Raw genomic sequence first — 23755 nt, forward strand, 5'->3', positions numbered from 1 at the left:
AAACAGCAAAGAAAAGTGAAACCAGACTAAGGTAGAGTTTGTGGGGGTCAGGTGGGATTGCTATGAGGAATTATGAAAATATGGAGCAAGCCATTGTGTCCGCAGTGAAAGCATTGCGTTGACTGGGTTTGAGACATCAACAATAATTTCTGATTAATTTTCTATTCCTAAAGCATTCTAAAACACAGACTGGTTGCTTCACCAGGCACCCTGAGCCATAAAGATTGAAGGTAGCTTTTTATGTAGCTTTTGTTAATCTTTAGATAGATCTTAAGGGCCAGGAACAGAGTTTACACGGAGATGGTAAATGCATCTTTCTTTCCTATGAGTTTATGACCTCTGGGGGTACTAAATGCATCTCTCCTTGATTCCTGTTTATTTAGCTTAACCATGTATGCATGCTCAAGTAGGAAATAGTTTCTTTGTAGTTAAAAGGATTTCTTCTGATCTGACTTTGTCCTACGCGTGGGTTTTTTTTAATGCTCAGAGGAAATCTGATTGGTTCTATAAAAAGTTAGGATTCCAGGTGGAGAAATCGAAGTTGGAAACAGAATTGTTAGAACCTAAGACTAAAGTACTTTCAAGAATGTATAACTTGCTGTTGAAATGGAATACACAAGATGAAACGGTTAAGTCGGCCATGATAAAGTGGGCACAGGATATTGGGCATAATATTATGTTTGAGGATTGGGAAAGGTTGTGGACCACGGGGATGAACTTCACGGCATGTAATGCTCTGAAGGAAAATGTAATGAAAATGATATATAGGTGGTACATGACTCCAGTTAAACTAGCCAAAATATGCCATGTGCCAGACAACAAATGTTGGAAATGTAAGGAAAATGAAGGAACATTCTTTCACCTCTGGTGGACTTGTCCCAGGGTGAAGGTCTTCTGGGAAATGATATATAATGAGCTGAAAAAGGTATTTAAGTATACCTTCCTTAAGAAACCAGAGGCCTTCCTCCTGGGCATTGTCGGCCAGATGGTGCCAAAGAAGGACCGAACATTCTTTTTGTACGCAACAGCAGCAGCAAGGATACTTATCGCCAAGAAGTGGAAAACTCAAGATCTACCCACTCTGGAAGAATGGCAGATGCAGCTGATGGACTATATGCAACTGGCTGAGATGACTGGCAGAATTCGAGACCTGGGAGAAGAGAGGGTTGAAGAAGATTGGAGGAAATTTAAGATTTATTTACAAAAATATTGTGATTTGGTGGAAAGTTAAGTAGGATGTTTGATCATAAATAATTGGCCACCACAAAATCGGATCGAAATGGGATGTAAAGTGAGATTAAGAGAAATTAATTTACAGAGGATTATATTTAAATAAGTGGTTATAAAATTTGCAAATTAGATGATAAATTGCTGGGAAAAATTTATGATGATGAAAATGGCAGCGGGAGATGTGAGGAAGTCCAAAGAAGTCATGAAACTCTGTTGAGATAAAAGAAAGGTTGTTTATTTTTGTACTTTATTTTGTAAAAACCCCTAATAAAAATTTATTAAAAAAAAAAAAAAAAGGAAATCTGATTGGTTCTTACAAACACTGTGTAAAAGGTTCTTTTGTGAATAAAACGACCTGGGCCAAGGGGTGGACAGATTATTATTGGCCCTTCCTCCCAGAGTCTTGCTGGTCAAGCCTTGTGTGTATTTTATTAATCAGAGTCCAACCCTTCCTTGCTTTTAGAACGCAACAGAGTTCACTGAAGTGACAGGATTGGGGTGGGGTAGGGCAAGCGGAGTTCCTACTGATGCAATGTTCAAAAGGCGTGTCACAGAGCCAAGCACACGAACACTAAAATGCAGTAAAATTCTGTCTCAAGAACCTAAGAGGAGCCTAAATGCTGGATCAGGCCAGCATCCTGTTCTCACAGAGTCGTGCCCAAGAGCAATTTCTCTGCTCCTAATTGATGCTTTTGAATTATGGTGCTGGAGGAGACTCTTGAGAGTCCCATGGACTGCAAGAAGATCAAACCTATCCATACTTAAGGAAATCAGCCCTGAGTGCTCACTGGAAGGACAGATCCTGAAGCTGAGACTCCAATACTTTGCCCACCTCATGAGAAGAGAAGACTCCCTGGAAAAGACCCTGATGTTGGGAAAGATGGAGGGCGCAAGGAGAAGGGAATGACAGAGGATGAAATGGTTGGACAGTGTTCTCGAAGCCACAAACATGAGTTTGACCAAACTACGGGAGGCAGTGGAAGACAGGAGTGCCTGGCGTGCTCTGGTCCATGGGGTCACAAAGAGTTGGACATGACTAAACAACAACAATTTTCAGCAGCATTGCTGCTTCCCACAGTGGCTGGTAGCCTTTGACAGCCCTCTCCTCCAAGAAGCTGTCTAATCTTCTTTTAAATCTATCTAAGCCATCACTGCCTCCAGGTGCAGGGAGTTCTGCAGTTGAACTATGCGCTGTGAGAAGAAGTCCTTTCTTTGACCTTTCCTGAATCCTCCAGCATTGAACTTTATTGAATGCCCCCGAGTTCTATTGTTATGAGAGAGAGAAAACTTTTATATATGCACTTTCATCATCCCAGGCATAATTTTTTAAACTTCTATCATGGTGCCTCTTGTTCACCTTTTCTCTAAGCTAAAAAGTCTCAAAACGCTGCAACCTTTCATAGGCTAAGGTTATAAAACCAACCTTTGGATTTTGCACAGCAGGCCTTGTTTATAATTTTTTTTATTAGAAATATCAAGCATTCTGAATCAACAGATTTCAAACATTGCATTATAAAGGCTTGCTAGTGCACCTACTTATAGCTGCTGGAATGAGCATCGCACAGTTCTGAAAAAAAATCAGACTGGACCCATCTAAAGTGTGGGATATTGCCTTGCTGGAAAACGTAGTAAGCTGAGAGTCTTTAGGGGCCAAAGAAAAAGGACGATTTCATACTTGTTTGGTCTGACTTTATTTCACTTGTAAGCAACACAGCTGTCAATGTTTCCCTTTTTTAAAGGGAAATTCCCTTATTCCGAATAGGATTCCTCGCAAGAAAAGGGAAAAGTTGACAGCTACGGTAAGCAAGGACCTCCCTTGGCCTACAAACAAATATGGCTTATACACTGACTCAGCACATTTCATCATTTTCCTTGGTATAACAGGGTCCATGTTTTGTAACCTTGTCTTCTTTAACTATGATGCCTATGGTATAGATAGCTCCACTTGCTACCTACCACACATTCACATACCTGTGGTTTATTTATTTTGGTTTTATTTTATGTCTGTATTTTTTTGACAGTGGTCAGTAATGGTATATGGACTATGTATATTGTCATCAGACCCTGTTTGCTAACACTATATTTTGCATAACCTTGTACGATCTTTTTTTAAAATGTAATTTAAAAAGTATTTAATTTAAAGAAAAAAGCAGGTTTACAAAACATACACACGTGTGTGTGTGTGTATTTAGGAGGGGGAAGAGCTCCCAGAGAAGATTACAAGCATATCGAACCTGAGTCTGGAAGCGGACGTGAGGGCATGCTGCGTCCAGAATGACCTCTTGGGTAAGGACGCTCTTCTCGCTGATCCGAAGGGAGAAGGTCACACTGCCCCGCAGTCCCCCTGGCTGGATGATTTCCAAGGGTTTAAGGAGATGTGCAATGGTCTTCCTAAAAGGGATATTTACAAGGAAATCATTAGCTCAGAGTTCCAGGCCAGGTGTCAGCAAACTTACTGCACCTCGGGCCGGTGTCTCCAGCGCCGATTGCGCGGCGGACCAGAGGGTGGGGGAGCGCGTGCCCATACACGTGTGCACACGCTATTTTCGGTGCACTTCCGGGTCGGAGGAGCACTGGAAATAGCTTGTGCGCATGTGCGCGGGCCTCCTCCGACCCGAATGTGCACCGGAAATAACAGTTGCACATGCGGACAACCAATTTCCGGTGCTCCTCCGACCCGGAAGTGGGCAGCCATGCAGCGCAGCGTCAGTAAGAGTGGGCAGCGGCAGTTGCTGCGGGCCAGATAAACGAGTCCCTCGGGCCTTATCCAGCCCACGGGCCTTAGTTTGGGGACCCCTGTTCTAGGCCGTAAGGGAAGAATATCCAAAGAGCCCTGCTGGATCAAGCAAGTGGCCCGTCTAGTCCAGCCCGTCTAGTGCCAACCAAATGCCCAAAATGGGAATCCCACAAGCAGGAACCGATCACAAGAGCAGCCCTCTCCCCTCTCGTGATTTCCAGGAAATGATATTCAGGAACAGTGGCCTCCAACGATGGCTGTGGGAAGCTTTGTTCTGAGTAGAAGATGGTGCTTCTACTCACAAGAGGGAGCACAAAAAGCCCGATACCCTTGGGGAGCTGCCTCTGCTGACTACTGTAGTGTAGACAGCCCATTGTTTAAATGTTTGTTTAAATGTTAGTGTCAGGGAACTGCCATCGGAGGGACAGGTGGTGGAGAGGCTCCAGGAGAATAGGAGAGACTCTACAGCAGAAGAAGGAACCAGTAGGGGGAGAGCAGGAGTTCCAGCGGAAAGGGAATCCATCACAGTTAGGGTTCATTATTGTTCCACAGGGTGTGTACCAATTTAAAAGCCAGCGTGCATATCCTGACCTAGTTTTTACAGCTGCGTAGCAGTGTAGCATAGGGACGCGGGTGGCGCTGTGGGTTAAACCACAGAGCCTAGGACTTGCCAATCAGAAGGTTGGCGGTTCGAATCCCCGCGACGGGGTGAGCTCCCGTTGCTCGGTCCCTGCTCCTGCCAACCTAGCAGTTCAAAAGCACGTCAAAGTGCAAGTAGATAAATAGGTACCACTCTGGCGGGAAGGTAAATGGCGTTTCCGTGCACTGCTCTGGTTCTCCAGAAGTGGCTTAGTCATGCTGGCCACATGACCCGGAAGCTGTACATCGGCTCCCTCGGCCAATAAAGCGAGATGAGCACCACAACCCCAGAGTCGGCCACGACTGGACCTAATGGTTAGGGGTCCCTTTACCTTTACCAGTGTAGCAGGTGCAGATATGTCACTGTAATTAGCTGTGTCAGCAATTGTGAATGCTATATAATGTACAGTATGCACCTTACTCTCCCCTGGTGGATGGATGGGTGATGATTATAGACACTATGTAAGATGTATGTTAGAGGAGTTTTGTTATTAAACCATGCAAATATATTTTTGCGTCTCTTCAGTGTTCCCATCTGTGTGGTCTACTCTGCACGCACTCTGTGCCATGTTTCAAATGCCCAATACCCATATGTGAAGAGATGTAAACAAGTGTGTGTGAAAGGATACGGTCAGGACAATCTGCTTGCTCAGACTGTACAGTGGTACCTCGCAAGACGAATGCCTCGTAAGACGAAAAACTCGCAAAACGAAAGTTTTTCGTTTTTTGAGTTGCTTCGCAAGACGGATTTCCCTATGGGCTTGCTTCGCAAGACGAAAACGTCTTGCAAGTTTGTTTCCTTTGTCTTGCAAGTTTGTTTCCTTTTTCTTAAAACTGTGCATTCACTTCGAGGAGCAACTCATAGCACGCGGTGTGGTAGCCTTTTTTGAGGTTTTTGAAGACTTTGGTGATTTTTGAAGCTTTTCGAAAGTCCGTGCTTCGCAAGACGAAAAAATTGCAAGCCGAAAAAACTCGCGGAACGAATTAATTTTGTCTTGCGAGGCACCACTGTATTAAGGAGGTGTCAAGAATGTTTGTGCGGGGAAAACTCAGCCTTGGGCTAGTTTGATAGAAAGCAGATGCCGTGTTCCTGTTGGTGAATCAGGCATCCAGCTCTGACCATGCAAGCGCATTTTCCCACTGAGAACATGGCTTCACTTCCACACATGTGCAAAGCTAAGGTGAAGGAATGTCTCTATGTAAGCCTGTGTGATTTATAGGTTTGGGACTCCACTTTTGTGGGCTCCCCAGAGGCCGCTATTGTGACCAGATAAAGCCATCTCAAGCATCACAATGGTGTGTTTACCGAAGAAATCCACCACACTACCTAGAAAAGCCAAAAGGTTTCAGATAACAGATTAGATTTCATTCCGTTTCGTGCCTGCCCTCCTGGTCCCATCAAATAAAGTTCCCTTACACAGAGGCAGACATTTCTCCACCTAGATCAGTACTACACTGGCTGGCAGCAGTTCTCCAAGGTCTCAGGCAGTTCCCTCCACCATCACCTACTACCTTCTAACTGGAGGTTCTGGCGACTAACCCTGCAAAGCAGGCTCCCTACTGCACTGAGCTGTGGCTGCTCCTTTATTTGCTCCATTAGTGAATTAGACATTCCATTTCCCTTTGTTTTCAGTCTGTTGGCCATCACTTTCATGGGTTCCCTCCATGCCACTCACACTAAGAGGTAAGTCTGCACTGCGCCCTCCTCCTTAATCCTTTTTTCCTTTCCTCTGCAAAGGAAGAATGGCTGTGCCTAAAGATTTTTCAAGAGAAATGAGTATGTAACAGAGAGAGGAGAACAGAAGTGAGAAGGGTTCCAAAATGCAAGAACATTCCTTACAGTGGTGAACATTGCTTACCCTGAGATACATAGATTTGAGTTTTGAGCTATGCTGAAAACATGCAGTGTTCTCAAACAAGCAAATGTGCTATTTCTTTTTATATAAGCCTCTGCTTTTGCTTGTCTTCGGAAGTGTCTGCGGACAGCGCTGGCCCCTGGCCTCTTGAGTGAGATGGGCGCACAACCCCAGAGTCTGGCAAGACTGGCCCGTACGGGCAGGGGTACCTTTACCTTTACCTGCTTTTGCTTGGGACGCAGGTGGCGCTGTGGGTTAAAGCCTCAGCGCCTAGGACTTGCCAATCGGAAGGTCGGCGGTTCGAATCCCTGCGGCGGGGTACGCTCCCGCTGCTCGGTCCCAGCGCCTGCCAACCTAGCAGTTCGAAAGCACCTCCGGGTGCAAGTAGATAAATAGGGACCGCTTACCAGCGGGAAGGTAAACGGCGTTTCCGTGTGCGGCTCTGGCTCGCCAGAGCAGCGATGTCACGCTGGCCACGTGACCCGGAAGTGTCTCCGGACAGCGCTGGCCCCTGGCCTCTTGAGTGAGATGGGCGCACAACCCCAGAGTCTGTCAAGACTGGCCCGTACGGGCAGGGGTACCTTTACCTTTACCTTTACCTTTACCTTGCTTTTGCTTACTTGTTGTATGGCCATTTCTCCCTACATGCTTGTGATACACCTGGATATTTTTTAACAACACCTGGAAGCGCTCCAGTGGTTTAAACTAAATTGTGCCATTGGTGTGTTATTCTCTCTGACCGATTTGCAATTCCAGCTCTGTCTCAAGAGAGACCGAGTGGATGCCGTAACCTTTGCTGCGAAGAGAAGCTCTTCAGCATCCTTTTGTTACATACAAGAAATTTCAAGCTGCAGCGTTGTGCCAAAATGATGACAGGCAACCTACCTGGTCTCCAGGTGATAGTCCATAACGTCCCAGGCATCCCAATACAATGGAACGTCGTCAAATATCACAAACTGGTTAGCGCAGCAACCCTCGGGAACTGACTCTCTAAGGAGAAAAGCACACCCTCAAGGAGTCAAGGAATTGCATGGCTTGATTTGAGAACAAATAAAGTTCAGTTCTCAAAGTACCTCTCTGGATGCATTAAGCAAAGCGATGTCACACGCCCTAGAGTATCCAGACAGACCCGGACAAGACCATTCTTCATGATGACAGAGCCATCCACCTGCAGAGGAAGTTTTAAGAACTAAATAAATGAAAAGGAACAAGAGTCGCTAGGAGGTCACTGTTAGGATATAGTTCCTTTCCTCCTTAAAAGGGATCAGGCATGACTGTTGTGTGTCACATGCCTGTTTACTTCCAGCACAGTCTGCTGGGAACTTCTGTTTTGTATATTGCTTTTGCTATTGCTGTTTTGCTGGAGACGAAGGGAAGCAGACATGTTTTTTCCTTTGTTCCTGAACTATGCTGAATAAATGTAAATAATGCTTATGCATGTCTCTGTCCGCCACGTCCGTTGTGGAGATTTATTCACTCTGCTAATTAGCGTACTCGGTAGCTTCAGAAGGCTACTGAGGCTCGAGTCACTGATTGATTGATGCTGTTCTGTGACCTGGAGATCGCCCGGCTGCCGGCCAGTGGCTGGAGCCAGCTCTGGGCCTGCCTGATGCCCCCGTCTCCCTGGCAGCATCCCAACAGTCACACCCTGATGCCTAAGAATAAGGGGAAACACAGGCTGCCTGGATTCACCCATCAGCTAGAGAAAGAGGGGCTCTAGCTCCCATCAGCCCCAATGGGCAGGGGTGATGGAAGTTGTAGTACAGAACATCTAGAGAGGCAACGGGATCTCCATTCCCAAGTCATGGAATCTGCTGCACTTTCATGTAACTTATTCCATGCAGGGGCATCCATCCACATGCCTCCTTGTTCTGAAACTATATGAAATCAAACCATACTTCATCAAACTTGTCTTTTTGAACGAATCTACCTAGAGACAGTTTATGGGATTTTTCTTCCAGCAAGGCTACCTGCCAAACCCTTGTGTACCAGTAGGCCAAATTGACTAGCTCAAACGTTTCCCAAAACATTGCTCCAGACATCCTTGCTGCCATCAAAAGGTGGCAAATGAATTCCTTATTTTTTCTTTATCAGCTTCAGAAAATAATTCTGAAGCACCAGATATGAAGGAGGGATGAGTGTGATTTGTTATTAAAGAAATATCTTTGAACGTCGTGGCCCAGAATTCCGCAACCTTGAGGCAGTCCCACCACATGTGCCCTCAGGTGCCCACCATTTGGTAGCCCTGCGGCATATATTATTAACTCCGGTTTCCTGGCAAAAGCCACAGAGGAGCTCACCTCTTTGGTCACTGTCACGGGATATGGAGGAGGTAAGGAATCTTGAACAACACAGTAGCCCATGCTGGGAACTGTCACCAAGGCTAAAGAGGTACAAAGGAGACAGGTTAACTTTGAATCAGCCAAAAGACAGGTGCATTTGCTAAGGTCGAGTCCTTCTACAATCCTCTGCACTGTATCTCACTCCCACCTGGGGTCACAATGCATACTGAAATTAATGGGCATGACTAAAATAGGTTTTAGCATTTCTTCTTGTGAATGCAACAATCCCTTCACTTAAGAATATTGCAAGGACTCTGTAACGATTAGAAATACTTTACACACTACAATAAAGAAGAACTTGCTATAAAGTAATCTATCTGTGAATCAAAAGGCTTTTAGGCCTGAAGCACTGTTGGCACCTAAGGTCTTCGATCCTCCTGGTCCAGCTTTGGGGATGACTTCAGTTCGTTTCCACGGCAACGTGTTGACCACAAGGATGCCACCGTTAGTCTCTTGACTGCTTGACAAAAGGCCTCCAAACAGGGACTGCACAGCATCTTTCAGAAGTTGAGATCCAGCACTGCAAATTTCTGGGGGGAAAGGATTTCCATTAAGGGAACTTGCCCATCCAGTGAGCTAAAGTGGTAGCACATATTTTAAAAGGGGCAAGTGGGACCTGCAACAAAATGTTGCCGTGCGGATGGTTCCTTTCCACAGCTAGAACCTGCCCTCTTCCTGGATACTCTGTTCTGAGTCGCCTTCCGTGCTGGTGTCACACACCCCAACTGCCAGTTAGTGTTCCTTGGGTTGCTTTGGGTGCCCGCTCTCCAAGATAAAATAAAATATAGTGGTACCTCGGGTTAAGAACTTAATTCGTTTTGGAGGTTTGTTCTTAACCTGAAACTGTTCTTAACCTGAGGTACCGCTTTAGCTAATGGGGCTTCCTGCTGCCGCCGCACGATTTCTGTTTCCATCCTGAAGCAAAGTTCTTAACCCAAGGTACTATTTCTGGGTTAGCGGAGTCTGTAACCTGAAGCGTCTGTAACCTGAGGTACCACTGTACTGGCGGAGGGAGCTGGTGTTTGCCCACAGACAGCTTTTCTGGGTCATGTGGCCAGCATGACTGAGCCGCTTCTAGCGAAACCAGAGCAGCGCATGGAAACACTGTTTACCTTCCCACTGGAGCAAGTACCTATTTATCTACTTGCACTTTGATGTGCTTTTGAACTGCTAGGTTGGCAGGAGCTGGGACCAAACAATGGGAGCTCACTCCGTCACGGGGATTCGAACCACTGACCTTCCGATCGGCAAGCCCAAGGCTCAGTGGTTTACACCACAGCGCCACCTGCATCCCTTGTGTCAGATACGACATGGTTTTTAATTGCATGTGTATTGCTGCTTTTATTTCTTATACTGTATTTTATTGCAGAATGCAGATTTTAAGTGTTCTTCACAGACCACCTGAATAAAGCTTTTGGATCACTGCTGGTCTGAGGACCAGAGTTCAGAAACCCCTGTTCCATGCTATAGTCATTCTGACAGCTCAATACCTGAAGAGGAGAAGTGCTAGATTCTTAAACCCAGTAAAATAAGGGCAACATGTGTCTCCCTAGGAAGTAAATTCATGTGACTGGGGCTGCCACCACGAAGGCCCTGCCTCTGGGGCTCACCAATCTAATGTATCCCAATACAGTGGTACCCCGCAAGACGAACGCCTCGGAAGACGAAAAACTCGCTAGACGAAGGAGTTTTTCGTTTTCTTAGCCGCTTCGCAAGACGCATTTCCCTATGGGCTTGCTTCGCAAAACGAAGCTTGCCCGGCAAGCTCCGGGGACAGCGGGGAAGCGCAGCGCGTCTTCCCCACTGTCCCCGGACCTCTTTTGAACCAAGGGGCGGCAACGGGGAGAAGATCGCTTCTCCCCGTTGCCAGCCCCGCAATCTCCGGGGACAGAGGGGAAGGCGCGCATGCCTTCCCCTCTGTCCCCGGACCCCTTTTGAACCAAGGGGCGGCAACGGGGAGAAGCGATTCTCCCCGCTGCCCCTTCCCTTGCTTTAAAACAGGTCCGGACGGTCTCCATAGGAACGCATTGATTGATTTTCAATGCATTCCTTTGGGAAACCGTGCTTCGCAAGACGAAAAACTCGCAAGAAGAAAAAACTTGCGGAACGAATTAATTTCGTCTTGCGAGGCACCACTGTAGCAGGCTCAGGAGAAGCCCCTCTTGAGGCCTCTCTCAAGGGACAGGGTAAATTCATACCTGAATAGTACCTCATGGCATCCTCAGCTACCAGCTGGATACAGCTGCCTGGCAAAACATCATGGAACTGATTCAGGAGGAGGAGCCTGCCACCAAAAGGGGACAAAAATCAGGAGACCCAAAGGAAGAGAGGAACTAGCTGGCATCTGTACAAAGCATGTGAGGGTCAGTGTGGTGTAGTGGTTAAGAGCGGTGGACTCGTAATCTGGGGAACCGGGTTCGCGTCTCCGCTCCTCCACATGCAGCTGCTGGGTGACCTTGGGCTAGTCACACTTCTCTCTCAGCCCCACTCACCTCACAGAGTGTTTGTTGTGGGGGAGAAAGGGAAAGGAGAATGTTAGCCGCTTTGAGACCCCTTTGGGTAGTGATAAAGCGGGATATCAAATCCAAACTCTTCTTCTTCTTCTTCAGGGGCTCCACCACCTTGTCACAGTCCTCAGATGGAGAGCGGGCAGGATCCGTGATAGGAGTGGGGAGGGAAAAGGTGGTGGGTGACCTTTCTTAGGATTTGGTGACCCTTCCTACTACCCCAACAAAGCCACACAAGACCCCATATTCCAAAGAGCACCAAATATTCGCATTCAAAGTTGTACCTCCCCAGGTGCTGAAGCTTAGCCGAAGGGTACTGGAAAGAGCTTTTCTGCGACAAAGCAAAACTACTCAGAACCTCAACATCGTGGAGCAGGCGCTCACACTCCCGGTTCCCCTTCTTAATCTGGTTCCAAAAGGAGAAAACATTTACAGAAAACAGCAATGGAAGGAAATGATCAGACACATTGTTTTTATGATTGCCAGTTGCTTTGAATTGTTTTTCAATGCTGTAATTAATTATTTAATTGATGATGACGATGATAATCAGATACCGATAAGCAGAGATTGCAAATTGTAGCATTGCAACTCTATGTATTTGTACCCAGACCCTGCGGCCTTCCGGACCTTGTTGGACTACAACTCCCATCATTCCTGACTATTGGTTCTGCTGGAGCTGATGGGATTTGGAGTCCAAGAGCAACTAGAAGGTTGTCCTTTCCTGTCTCACAAAGCAAGGTAAGCAGATGCTGCAGCAACCAATGGGAGGCTTATGAGGACAAACTTCCCCCAAGTTGAACTTCTAAGGTGATGCTGGTTTTAGAACTTCAGGAACAGAAGCTTCTGAGGACGTTTTGACTCTGAGCCAGACGACTGTCTAACTGGCGTTTTCTTGTGCATACTAACCTGTCCGTGTGTGGTGTATGTGCCATTATGGAGCTCCAGAAACAGTTCGCCAACCCAGGTGCACAACTGAGCCCTTTCCTTTTCCAGGGCAGTGAAAAGCCGGTCAGGTGTGGACATCTGAACCCTGTGAGAAGGAAAGAAAGTTGCAGCAGGGGTGGGGAGAGAGCTTCAGGCCCAGAGACCAAATGCCTCTCCGTGGGGATGCTCAAAAGGCCACACCCTCTTTCCTCCAGGCCACGCCCCCTCACTGGCCCTGCTGCGCCACCTCCTGAGGTGCAGGAAAGTGTCCTCCAACTAGGTAAACGCTCGTCCGGATGCAGGGGGGAGATGCAGAGAGTTAATGAGTGTTCATCCCAATTTGTTTATGGGGCATTTACAGTGGTACCTCGGGATGCGAACGGGATCCGTTCCGGAGCCCCGTTCGCATCCTGAACAGAACGTAAGACGCGACTGTGCATCTGCGCATGCGCGAGTCGCGTTTCACCACTTCCGCGCATGCGCGTGACGTCATTTTGACTGTCTGCACATGTGCAACCGGCAAAACCTGGAAGTAAGGCACTCTATTACTTCTGGGTCGCCGCAGAGCGCAACCAGTAAATACTTATCCTGAAGCATATTTATCCCAAGGTATGACTGTATATGGCTTCCCACAAATCTGTTATTCAGCCCATACCTTTGTGGGTCCATCTTCCTAACCACAGGAAGCTAGGCTTTTGTTTCTCCTTTTTAAAGTGGGCTTGTCAGCGTAGCAAAGGGAGACTGACCTTGGCAAGCCGTCTGTGTCCTTCATTCTCCTCAGCCTGTCCAGGATCTTCTGCGTTGGGCCGCCTCCCCCGTCTCCGAACCCAAAGAGAGCAGCACTGTGGTTGACACGGCCCCTGTCCCTGTTGTTCTTCACCGTTTTTAACATCTAGGGCAGAGGCAACAACGTGTACGTGATGACGTGACCTCTTTTCGCAGGGAATGTTTGTTTATTTTATTCACAAGATTCACATGCAGCTCCATTGTAAAAGAAAAGTTTGCAAGAATGTAAGAGAAAACATCAACATTACTGCACTAGAAAAACTCAGTTTTTCTTTTTCCTTTCTCCTCCTGTGAATGTTTTAATGTTGCTTTTTAATCTTGTTTTTTAAATTGTATTTTAATCAACTTGTTTTTATTATGGGTTGTTAGCTGCCCTGAGCCCGGTCTTGGCTGGGGAGGACGGGGTATAAATAAAATTATTTTATTATTATTATTATTATTATTATTATTATTATTATTATTAAAACAGGTATTTTAAAATATTCAAATATTATTAAAAAGAAATAAAGACCCACGTATCTTCTACATTTCTGGATAGGCTTTCCCAAATAAAAATCTTTTAAGCAGGCACTGAAAATAGTACAGTTAAGGTTGCTTGCCTGGTGTCAGGAGGCAATATGGTTGATCCACACTGTCAGGGGACTGCCATTGGAACAGGGGAGGGAGGCAGGGTTGGGATACAGAGAGCCTCCGAAGCTCCTGAGGAGCAGTTCCTCTTCCAGTGAGGGGAAAAGCCACACCTCCAGTGGAGAAGAGAGGGAAGGGGCCAGCCAAGCGAGGAAAGGGCTCAAGGATGCTGCTGAGAGCCCCAGTACCTCACCAGGCTGGCCAAGAGGGACGCACACCACTTCTGTCACCCAGCTGCCACAGAGGGGTGAAACACAAAGAGGGGAAGAGGAGGCTTGGGGTGCCAAAGTTCTTATGTTGGGGGAGAAGGCGGAAGAGGCCACTCCCGGATTCTGCAAGTGACTAAGATGGACATGAACTTTGTAGATCTGCAATGTAAATAGTTTGCACAATAAAACCTGTAAATGACAGGTCTGGAGTCCTGCCTGGTTACTCGCGAGCAACCAGCAGCAGCACCTGACACACACCACACACGCAAAGCACTGAAGTGAAGGACATGAGGCAGGAGTTGGTAATGCAGGTGAGCTGCGCACAGGTGAGCTGCAAGCAAGCTGCCGGCCAGCTCTGTGGAGGCTCCTTTTATTGACACAATATGCAAACCCAGGCAGATACATTTTGGGCTGTGACCTTTACACATCTTCCGGTCCCAAGATCGTGGGGTGGTGCAAAGTTATTTTGGCACGTGTTTCCACCGCGTCATTTTCCCCTTGCACAATGTAGGACGAAGGAGACAAAGGTCTCAGAGATAAAGGTTACAGACAAGACACTGCAGACTACTGAGACCGCAAAAGGTTAGACAGAGGGCAAGATGTTTAGACAGCTGTGGCTTTATCTGTGAGGGGGAGTGTGCTACACACCCAGCGATCATTCCTACAAAGCACATTTAAAGCGCATGGCTCACCTCTCCCCGCACAGGCGGTACAATTCCCAGCACCTTGGACAAGCTATGGTTTCCAGGTCATTTAGTCCATTCCCCTTGCAATGCATTCCTTGCAGTTGCCGGTCTTCAGAAGTGCTAGAAACCCCACCCCAACTTGGCCTTCACTTCCTTCTTCCGGGGGCAAGTGGCCTTCACTCACCTCCTCCACACGACCAGCCAGCCCATAGGAATCTGCGGGTGGGAAGTGAGCTAAAACCTGGGACCCGTCAATGCCTTCCCAGACAAAGGTGTTGTGCTGCAAGAGAAGATCGTGGCCCATAGTCAATGTCTGGGGTTCCCACAGTAAGTGCTCCAGCCCCCTGGGAGGCGGTGGGACTACCTAGGGGGTGCTAAGAGGCAAGGGGGCTGCAGGGGGTCCTGGGGGTGGGGCCTCTCCGAGGGGCACTGACCACTTCGTGTTTAAAGATTTACAGTATTTTTCGCTCCATAAGATGCACTTTTTCCCTCCTAAAAAGTAAGGGAAAATGTGTGTGCGTCTTATGGAGCAAATGCAGGGGGGAGGCGGGCAGGAAAAGCCCCCAAGAGCTGCACACAAGCTCCACGCGGCTCTTGCGGGCTTTTCCCCAGGAGGGAGAAGGGACTGACGCGGCCAGTCAGTCCCTTCTCCCTCCTTGTAGAAAAGCCCGCAGGAGCTGTGCACTCCTTAAAGGATGCGTGGCTCCTGTGGGCTTTTCTACGAGGTGGGGGAATTCCCCCACCACCTGTAAAAGTGTGCTAAGGCCGTCCGCTCTTTAAAGGGCAGCCTCTCCACTGCTCTTTGGGGCTGAGGTGTGTGTGGAAATAATATTTTTTTCTTGATTTCCCCCTCTAAAAACTAGGTGCGCCTTATGGTCAGGTGCGCCTCATGGAGCAAAAAATACGGTACTATTCTTATCGCTCGCAGAGCTTTTCCCTTTTCAGTTGCGAGTTGCGACAAGAGAGCCCGTTATTGGTAACAGCTATTGATTTTCTTACAAACTAGCTACTGGTCATTTGTGGTGGGCGAAGGTTTGTGCGTGTTTGTTAAGTAGTTATATATAAATATTTTATGCTATAAATCTCCTTCACCCGTAGGTTTTCATTAGCAAGAGTTTGTAAAAATATTTTTCATGAAATTGTCTTTTTTTAATTGACTTAAGAAAATTATACAGACAGCAAAATGAAGAAGTTAAGTTAACATTGCCGTCTACCGATAAGAAATAATAATAAGCATTCCAATAATGAAAAAACTAAAAATACATTTACTTCCCCTTTTGAACTTCTATTCTGGTTACAATATACTACTATTCTATAAGAATCTATTATATGCTTTGCTGTCCCATATATTATTTTATTTCCCAAATTCAACCTAACCCTCCTCTCCTCCCCACTGCTTCCTTTCACCTGTGTGAGATCTCCCCAACATAATATTTTTCGTGAAATAATCTTTGTTGTATTTCTTAGCTGCAAGATTATATCACAGCATATATTTATTTTTTGATTACACGTGCAATTAATTGTTGCTGTTTTGAATTTAACTGCGTTACTACCTTCCTTAGTGGGTCGTGCAAACCGCTATTCTGAATAATGTTTTTTGAAGGGGAGACATTGAGGATGAGTTTATGGAACCAAGCGGGTGGGAATTGCTGATTTAGCACTATGTCCAAACCCTAAACTGTGGTTAATCTTAACTACGGTTGGTGGTGGCAGCAGGGGGAGCCAGCTTCATGAACAATGGCTTGAATAATCCTATGATGCTACAGGGCAGATTTCAACTGAGCAAGAACACCCACCCGGGCACTCTTTTCAAGCAATGCAAGGAAAAGCTGTTCCTTGCTCAATCTAAACCATGGGTAGGCAAACTAAGCACCAGGGGCCGGATGTGGCCCAATCGCCTTCTAAATCTGGCCCGCAGACAGTCCGGGAATCAGCATGTTTTTACATGAGTAGAATGTGTACTTTTATTTAAAATGCATCTCTGGGTTATTTGTGGGGCATAGGAATTCATTCATTTCCGCCCCAAAAAATATAGTCCGGCCCCTGACAAGGTCTGAGGGACAGTGGACAGCCCCCTGCTGAAAAAGATTGCTGATGCCTGAAATTTCTAAACTATTACACTTTTTCTTGACTGAAAAACAGCAAAACTCACCGGGAAAGTGTTCACGAGGTTCCAGCTAAGCTTTTGCGTTAGAAACCAGTGGATCCCACAACCGTTCATCACTTGGGGCAGCTGTGCAGAGTAGCCAAACGTGTCTGGCAACCAGAACTGATTGTGCAGGAGAAAAACAGGTGAAAGTGGACTTAACTGTCAGGGGTCCTTTACTTTTAATTTAATTACCTTTGAACCATTGCCTTTGATAGGTGCCCTAAGGGCCAGACTGAGAGGGCTTGAGGGCTGCATTTTGCCCCCATGCCTGAAGTCCCCTCCACCCTGGGACCAAAGGACATGTCTGGGGCTGGGGCACCTACCTCCAAGCATAGCTTCCCAAACTCCTGCTGGAAGAACCGCTGTCCCTGCAGGAACTGACGAACCATGGATTCTCCACTTGGAAGATTGCCGTCCTGGGGGAAGATCACAAGCCTGTAACCCTATGCAGGAAGCTTAAGCCCATCACTCTTTCCTACCCCTCCACCTGCACAGTTTGGCAGCGTTCTTCGCCGGAGCAATTGCCCATCCCAGAAAAACTAGTGCTCCATCTAAGACTTCTGGGCTCTGGCAGCCCGAGAGAAGGTCAAGCAGTATGGGCCGCAGAGTACAATGAGATTCTTTTCAGGGCTGGCCAACATGGTGCCCTCTAGATGGGTGCCCTGTAATGCCCATCATCAGTGACCAAGGGCCATGCTGGCCGAGGCTGCTGGGAATTGGCGTACGGAAACATTTGCAGGTCCCCACATTGGCTACCCTGCTAGAAACCTAAGTGTTAGGTTGTGGGTGAACATATCAGACGACACAGCGATTCTTCAAACAGCTCTTGTTTATTCACAGGCCAGAACAGAACTGACTGAAGGGTTCAGTCAGCCTGCTTATATAGAGCTCCAGTACAACGTAACTGTAACAATTTTCTAAAACTATCCAATCACTGAACGTCACTTTCGATCCCTTATTTGAATAACTATCTACAGTATCCCCCTGCTGGCCCAGGGTGAGAACTTCAGTACATAACTCTAAGGTAAAAAGAAGCTCAGTTCAACATCTGCAACGCAGGCAGAAGGTGAGATTTTCTGGCCTCAGGTCGCCTGCGTGGCCCAGATACTGAGAAGGGTGCTTTCCTTCTTACCATTTCCACCCAAGTGCCCCCAACAGGAATGAAACGCCCTTCTTTCGCAAACTTCTGAATTGTAGAGTACAACCCAGGGTACCAGTTCTTCACCCATTCAAACTGCTGAGCCTGCATTGAAAATGGCAAAGTCATTCATTTATTTATTTCATTAATTTACACACCGCTTCGTTATTAAAATAAAAAAAAATCCTCAAGGTGGTTTAGGAAGAGAATAAAGCAATAAAATCAAGTAAAGGCAAATCTTTAAACTTTTCACAAAACAAAATCAGCAAAAAACTAAAAACAGATTAGAACACACATCTACATTCTACACATCTGGGCAGGCTCTTCTAAGCAAAAATGTTTTTAGGAGGCATTGAAAGAGGGAAGTGAAGGTGTTTGCCTGATGTCAATAGGCAGGAAATTCCGAAGTGTAAATGCTGCCACACACTATGTTTCAGATCTTACAATGTGAAACAGGTATTATGTGGCACCTGTAATGTAAATTGAATAAAAGTGGTCATCCTGTACCCACACCTGCAACTTGTGTGCGAAAAATAAGTGCTACCATCCAGATTTGGAGAAGCATGACTCTAAAAATTGGAGCTAACAATCAATGTGCCCCTCAGTTACAAAACACAGATCAGTCAGAGTACATGCAACCCTTTCAGTTCTCCAGGACCATAGAATAGTAGTGCCATGAGAGCAGCGTTTCATTTTGTATTTAGTTCCTTCATCAGAAATTATTTTTCATTAGCAATAATGTCTCTAGTCATACCAGGTAGGAAATATCTGTGTGCAACATTCACCACCATTTGCAATACAAACACCCATGTTTTAGTTGATTAAATACAGTGGTACCTTGGTTTACGAACTTAATCTGTTCTGGAAGTCCGTTCTTAAACCAAAGCATTCTTAAACCAAGGCATGCTTTCCCATAGCAGCGGGAGACTCAATTTACACTCAACAGGAAGTGGAACATGTTCTTCTTCCAAGGCAATGTTCACAAACCAAAGCACCTACTTCTGGGTTTGCAGCATTCTTAATCCAAGTTGTTCATAAACTAAGCTGTTCTTAAACAAAGGTAAAGGTAAAGATAAAGGTACCCCTGACCATTAGGTCCAGTCATGACCGACTCTGGGGTTGCAGGGCTCATCTCGCTTTACTGACCGAGGGGGCCGGCGTACAGCTTCCGGGTCATGTGGCCAGCATGACTAAGCCGCTTCTGGCAAACCAGAGCAGCACACGGAAACGCCGTTTACCTTCCCGCCAGAGCGGTACCTATTTATCAATTTGCACTTTGACATACTTTCAAACTGCTAGGTTGGTAGGAGCAGGGACCGAGCAACGGGAGTTCACCCCGTCGCGGGGATTCGAAACGCCAACCTTCTGATCAGCAAGTCCAAGGCTCTATGGTTTAACCCACAGCGCCACCCTTAAACTAAGGTACCACTGTATTTAATCAACCAAAAATGAGCGTTTGATCACTAGCTCCTTGGATCCATCCTGCAGCCCCTCTGCCTCAGCCCCACCCGACACAAGGCAATCAGGTTAAGGTGAGCAGGGGTAGAGTCCCATTCACACAAATAGGACACAGTCGTAATCCGCATTGCTGCTGGGAAGCTGTGGCTGGATATGTGTGAGTGGGGCCTGTATGTGGCTTTGGCACTGCTCACCACTGGCATGTGGTCCCCAGAAGCTGACCCACGAAGGGAACACAGCCTTTGACCTAAACTAGATCCCTTCCCATGCATAGACATATTAATAATACCTGTGAGCAAACAAAGGTGAACTCCGGGTTCTTCTCCATCAGGCGTATGACAGTCACCCAGCTGCGAGCACATTTACGGATCGTCTCATCGTAAGGCCACAGCCAAGCTAAGAGGACAATTGCAGGCAGGAGCTGGTTTATTCATTTATGATGCCCATGTGGCCTATGGCGGTCACAATCCTAGCTTGCCCGGCCCCATAGCAGAAGAGACAGGAAATAAACCTCTCACATGGCATTCAGAAGAAATCAGAATCTTGTCAGTCGCATGCATGACTAGACAGGCAAACCATCTCCCTGCTGCCATGTCCATCTGGCAACTGAAAGACTAAGAGATCTGGCAAGCTGCTGCTGTGCTGTAAGTCTACACCTTTCTTTAGTAAAGCACTAGAACCGGTCATTCTGATGTTTTTGGCATCCTTATTTGGTATCCCTGCATCCCACCTCTCCCACAAGCCCTCTGTTGGGCCTGCAGTTCAGAACAACCACCCGCCACCACCTACCCCAGCCACTACTGCTGGTGCCCTCCCTACAACACTGTGCCAAAATGCACTTCCTGTTACCGGAATCAATGTGGCAATGGCCCATCGCGTGGATGACATGCTGACTCTCTCCATTCTTTTGACCGAAGACGGAGCAGGCAAGTTCGTGCGCTGCAGCAAAAGACGATGGGTTGGCAACATCGCACAGGTTAACCATCCGATTGGCTGTGTAAAGTGCCTGGAAGCTCCGCTGGTTTTCCTCCCCAAGAAGCTGCGTAACAGGAAAACGTTAACCATATGCTGGCAAAATATGTCGTCCGCACAACCCAAACCAAGGAACTGTTAGGTTTTTGTTTTGTATATACCACTAAATCACAAAACATATCAATGCAGTTTACAACATCAAATGGTAAAAAACATACAATAAAAGCACAAAAAATATTTTAAGTTAAAAGCAATAATAATAATAATTTTTATTTATGCCCCGCCCTCCCCAGCCAAGACCGGGCTCAGGGCGGCTAACACTAGATATAAAAACAATTGATTGAAATAAAAATTAAAAACAAGATTAAAATACAACATTAAAATGCAGCCTCCTTTCAGTAGAAACTCAAATCAAAAACTTTTGGGGGGATGAAAATGTCAAGTCTTCACCAAGGCCAACTATCCAGACTGGTCCTTTGTGGGCCAGAAAAAAGCCAGGGAAGTCCCCAAATAGGAGTTCCATCACACAAGGAGAAAGGAAAAAGGAAAGAGGGGGAGGGGATCAAGTTAATTCCAAGCCAAAGGCCAGGCGGAACAACTCTGTCTTACAGGCCCTGCGGAAAGAAATCAGATCCTGCAGGGCCCTGGTCTCATGAGGCAGAGTGTTCCACCAGGCCGGGGCCAGTGTTGAGAAGGCCCTGGCTCTGGTTGAGGCTAATCTGACTTCCTTGGGGCCCGGGACCTCTAGGGTGTTACTATTTATGGACCTTAAGGTCCTCCATGGGGCATACCAGGAGAGGCGGTCCCGTAGGTACGAGGGTCCTAGGCCATGAAGGGCTTTAAAGGTCAAAACCAGCACCTTAAATCTGACCCTGTACTACACTGGGAGCCAGTGCAGCTTGAAAAGCACTGGGTGAATATGCTCCTATGGCAGAGACCCCACGAGGAGCCTCGTTGCAGCATTCTGCACCCGCTGGAGTTTCTGGGACAGCAACAAAAAAGAAAGGCTAAAAGTAAGCATCAACAAACCATTGTGGGAGAAGTATTCTTAATTGCCTGTGTAGGCCTGGCAGAATAAAAAACATTTCAGCAGGCGTTTAAAAGTTGGCACAGAAGACACTAACTGAATCTCTATTGGCAGGGTGTTCCACAGGATGGGGCCAGTGGCACTCAAGGTTTGGTTTCTCACTGTTGTCAAACAAGCTTTGCCAACCTGGAGAAAGAGCAAGGATGCTCCTAAAGATTATCTCAGTGACTGAGCTGAGATATAAAGGTTCAGGCCTGAAGTACCCTGGACCTAAGCTGTTCAGGGAAACCAAGTCCCAAATAAAGGCAGCAGCACTTGCCATATCCTGACACTTAGTGCAGGCTGCCTAAAGATGCCAAACCACAATCTACTATTTTCTAAGTCCATGGCTCAATATGTTAAGAAGCAAACAGTGGGACTTGTGTGCAAGCAAGCATATGCACACAGACTGTAACTAAACACCCAATCCAAGCTGATGTGTGATGTGTGAATTCACAAAATAGGGGGAAAGCAACTGTTCTGCATGCAGAAGGTCCCAGATTCAATCCTTGGTAGGTAGGGCTAGGAATGTACCTTGACTGAAACCATGGAGAGCCACCTCCAGTCACCAGAGACCATCCTGAACTGAATGGACCCAAGATGCCCACAGTTGCTTGGGGCATTCACAAACCTCTAATTGATTAGATCAATGGTTCCCAAAGTAGGCAGTACTGGCCAGGGCTGGCCCATCCATGAAGCAGACAGAGGAAGCCACCCAAGTGGCGTAGCGTGGGGGGTGCAGGGGGGGCGGCTGCACCGGGCGCAACATCTGGGGGTTAGGGTTAGGGGGCGCAAATCCACGGGTTAGGGGGTGCGAATTACTTGCCTTGCCCCGGGTGCTGACAACCCACGCTACGCCACTGAGTCACCCCACCCTACTGAGGCAGCAAGGGGGGCAGGGTGTGGGGCACACACACACAAGGCGGCACCTTCCTCCTTTGCCTCAGGCAACAAAATGGGATGGGCCGCCCTTTTCCCTGGGGGTAGCAGTGGGATTAGGGGGTGTGTGTTAAGAGGCAAGGGGCCAGCAGGGTGCTGCTAGAGGTGCAAATGATTGTCAGACATTGTAAAGCTGGTGTCTCTTGATCAATTTTATCGTTTTGTTGAATTAATTAAAGTAGTAGTTTGAACTGGATTTGAATAAATGAGCAATTGATTGCTACTGTTCCGAATTTTATTGCATTACAGTGGTACCTCGGGTTACATAAGCTTCAGGTTACATTCGCTTCAGGTTACAGACTCCACTAACCCAGAAATAGTACCTCAGGTTAAGAACTTTGCTTCAGGATGAGAACAGAAATCGTGCTCCAGTGGTACGGTGGCGGCAGGAGGCCCCATTAGCTAAAGTGGTGCTTCAGGTTAAGAACAGTTTCAGGTTAAGAACAGACCTCCGAAACGAATTAAGTACTTAACCTGAGATACCACTGTACTATCTTCCTTAGCGGGTCATGCAAAGTGCTGTTCTGAATAATGCTCCTTATAGGGTAGAGCAGGGAGCGCTGAGGGCGCGTTTATGGAACCAGGGGAACGGTGACCCCAAAAAGTTTAGGAACAACTGAATTAGGCAATGGGGGAGGCGACTTCCTCTAGTGCACAGTCAGCATTTGAAGACCAAACCAGGAAGTATAAGCTTTACCTTAGCCATGTCCAGAAGAATCTCAAAGTCTACCAGAAGTTCATGGACCTCCCTGTTGAAGACCACCAGCTCTGCCTTCTGCAGGGAGAACTTCTTGTCAGGATCCGGTGGTGCAATCATGCTGCGTTTCCCAGCTCCAAACAGACCGTTGCAGGCAACCTCCACATACAGGGTCAAGCTAGGGAAGGGAAAAATGTCAGCAATCTCATCAGCCATCTAACTGTTTAATCCAGGGGTAGCAAACACAGTGCCTTCCAACACTCTTCACCCTCAGCCAACACGGTCTTGACTTCTTTTTAAATGAACAATTGCTGAAAGAAAATGGACAAAAATAGGCAACCTGACCTTCCTAGAAAAACGAAAGAGTAACCCTCTGAATGGCTAAGAGGGCTTCCTTGCTCACCTGTGGGGGTCCGTCTCCTTTAGATTATCTGTCAGAATGTAGCTGGTCTTCTCACCTTCACGCGTCAAACCCTGTCAGATTTTGGGGGGTGGGAGAGAGGGGATCAGAGGTAACCACTTAAATGTAACACAAGAATGGACAACACTGTCTAAAATGGATGTCAGGGAACTGCCATCGGAGCCAGAGGCGGAGGGAAGGCTCCAGAGGGATGCCGGAGAGGGTCCCAGCAGGAAGAGAGCCAGCCCATCTGCCGGGGAAGGAAATCAGCGTAACACCAGTGGAGAAGGGGGGCAGATGGGGGAATCGGAGAGGAGGCTCCAGGACTCTTCATCGGAGACCAGCGGGGAGAGCACGGGTACTCCGCTGCCCACACCCTCCCTGCGCAGAAGA

General features: G+C 47.1%; 1 protein-coding gene across 2 annotated transcripts in view; it reads right to left on the minus strand.

The window, feature by feature from the left end:
• Positions 1-23755, minus strand: part of MAN2C1 (mannosidase alpha class 2C member 1) — a 34115-nt gene that overhangs the window by 6038 nt on the left and 4322 nt on the right. For both annotated transcript variants that reach the window (XM_083698206.1, XM_083698207.1), the window contains exons 4-20: positions 23366-23436; positions 22963-23140; positions 20138-20327; positions 19578-19684; positions 17825-17935; positions 17016-17108; positions 16696-16812; positions 14728-14823; positions 12982-13127; positions 12218-12341; positions 11596-11717; positions 11003-11088; positions 9164-9334; positions 8763-8845; positions 7536-7630; positions 7348-7452; positions 3465-3621 (exon numbers count right to left, since the gene is read on the minus strand). In XM_083698206.1, the coding sequence (XP_083554332.1) occupies positions 3465-3621; positions 7348-7452; positions 7536-7630; positions 8763-8845; positions 9164-9334; positions 11003-11088; positions 11596-11717; positions 12218-12341; positions 12982-13127; positions 14728-14823; positions 16696-16812; positions 17016-17108; positions 17825-17935; positions 19578-19684; positions 20138-20327; positions 22963-23140; positions 23366-23436 (2052 nt within the window). The remainder of the gene's footprint in view (positions 1-3464; positions 3622-7347; positions 7453-7535; positions 7631-8762; positions 8846-9163; positions 9335-11002; positions 11089-11595; positions 11718-12217; positions 12342-12981; positions 13128-14727; positions 14824-16695; positions 16813-17015; positions 17109-17824; positions 17936-19577; positions 19685-20137; positions 20328-22962; positions 23141-23365; positions 23437-23755) is intronic.

This window comes from Podarcis gaigeae, assembly GCF_964106915.1.
Source record: "Podarcis gaigeae genome assembly, chromosome: 9".
Taxonomy (NCBI): domain Eukaryota; kingdom Metazoa; phylum Chordata; class Lepidosauria; order Squamata; family Lacertidae; genus Podarcis; species Podarcis gaigeae.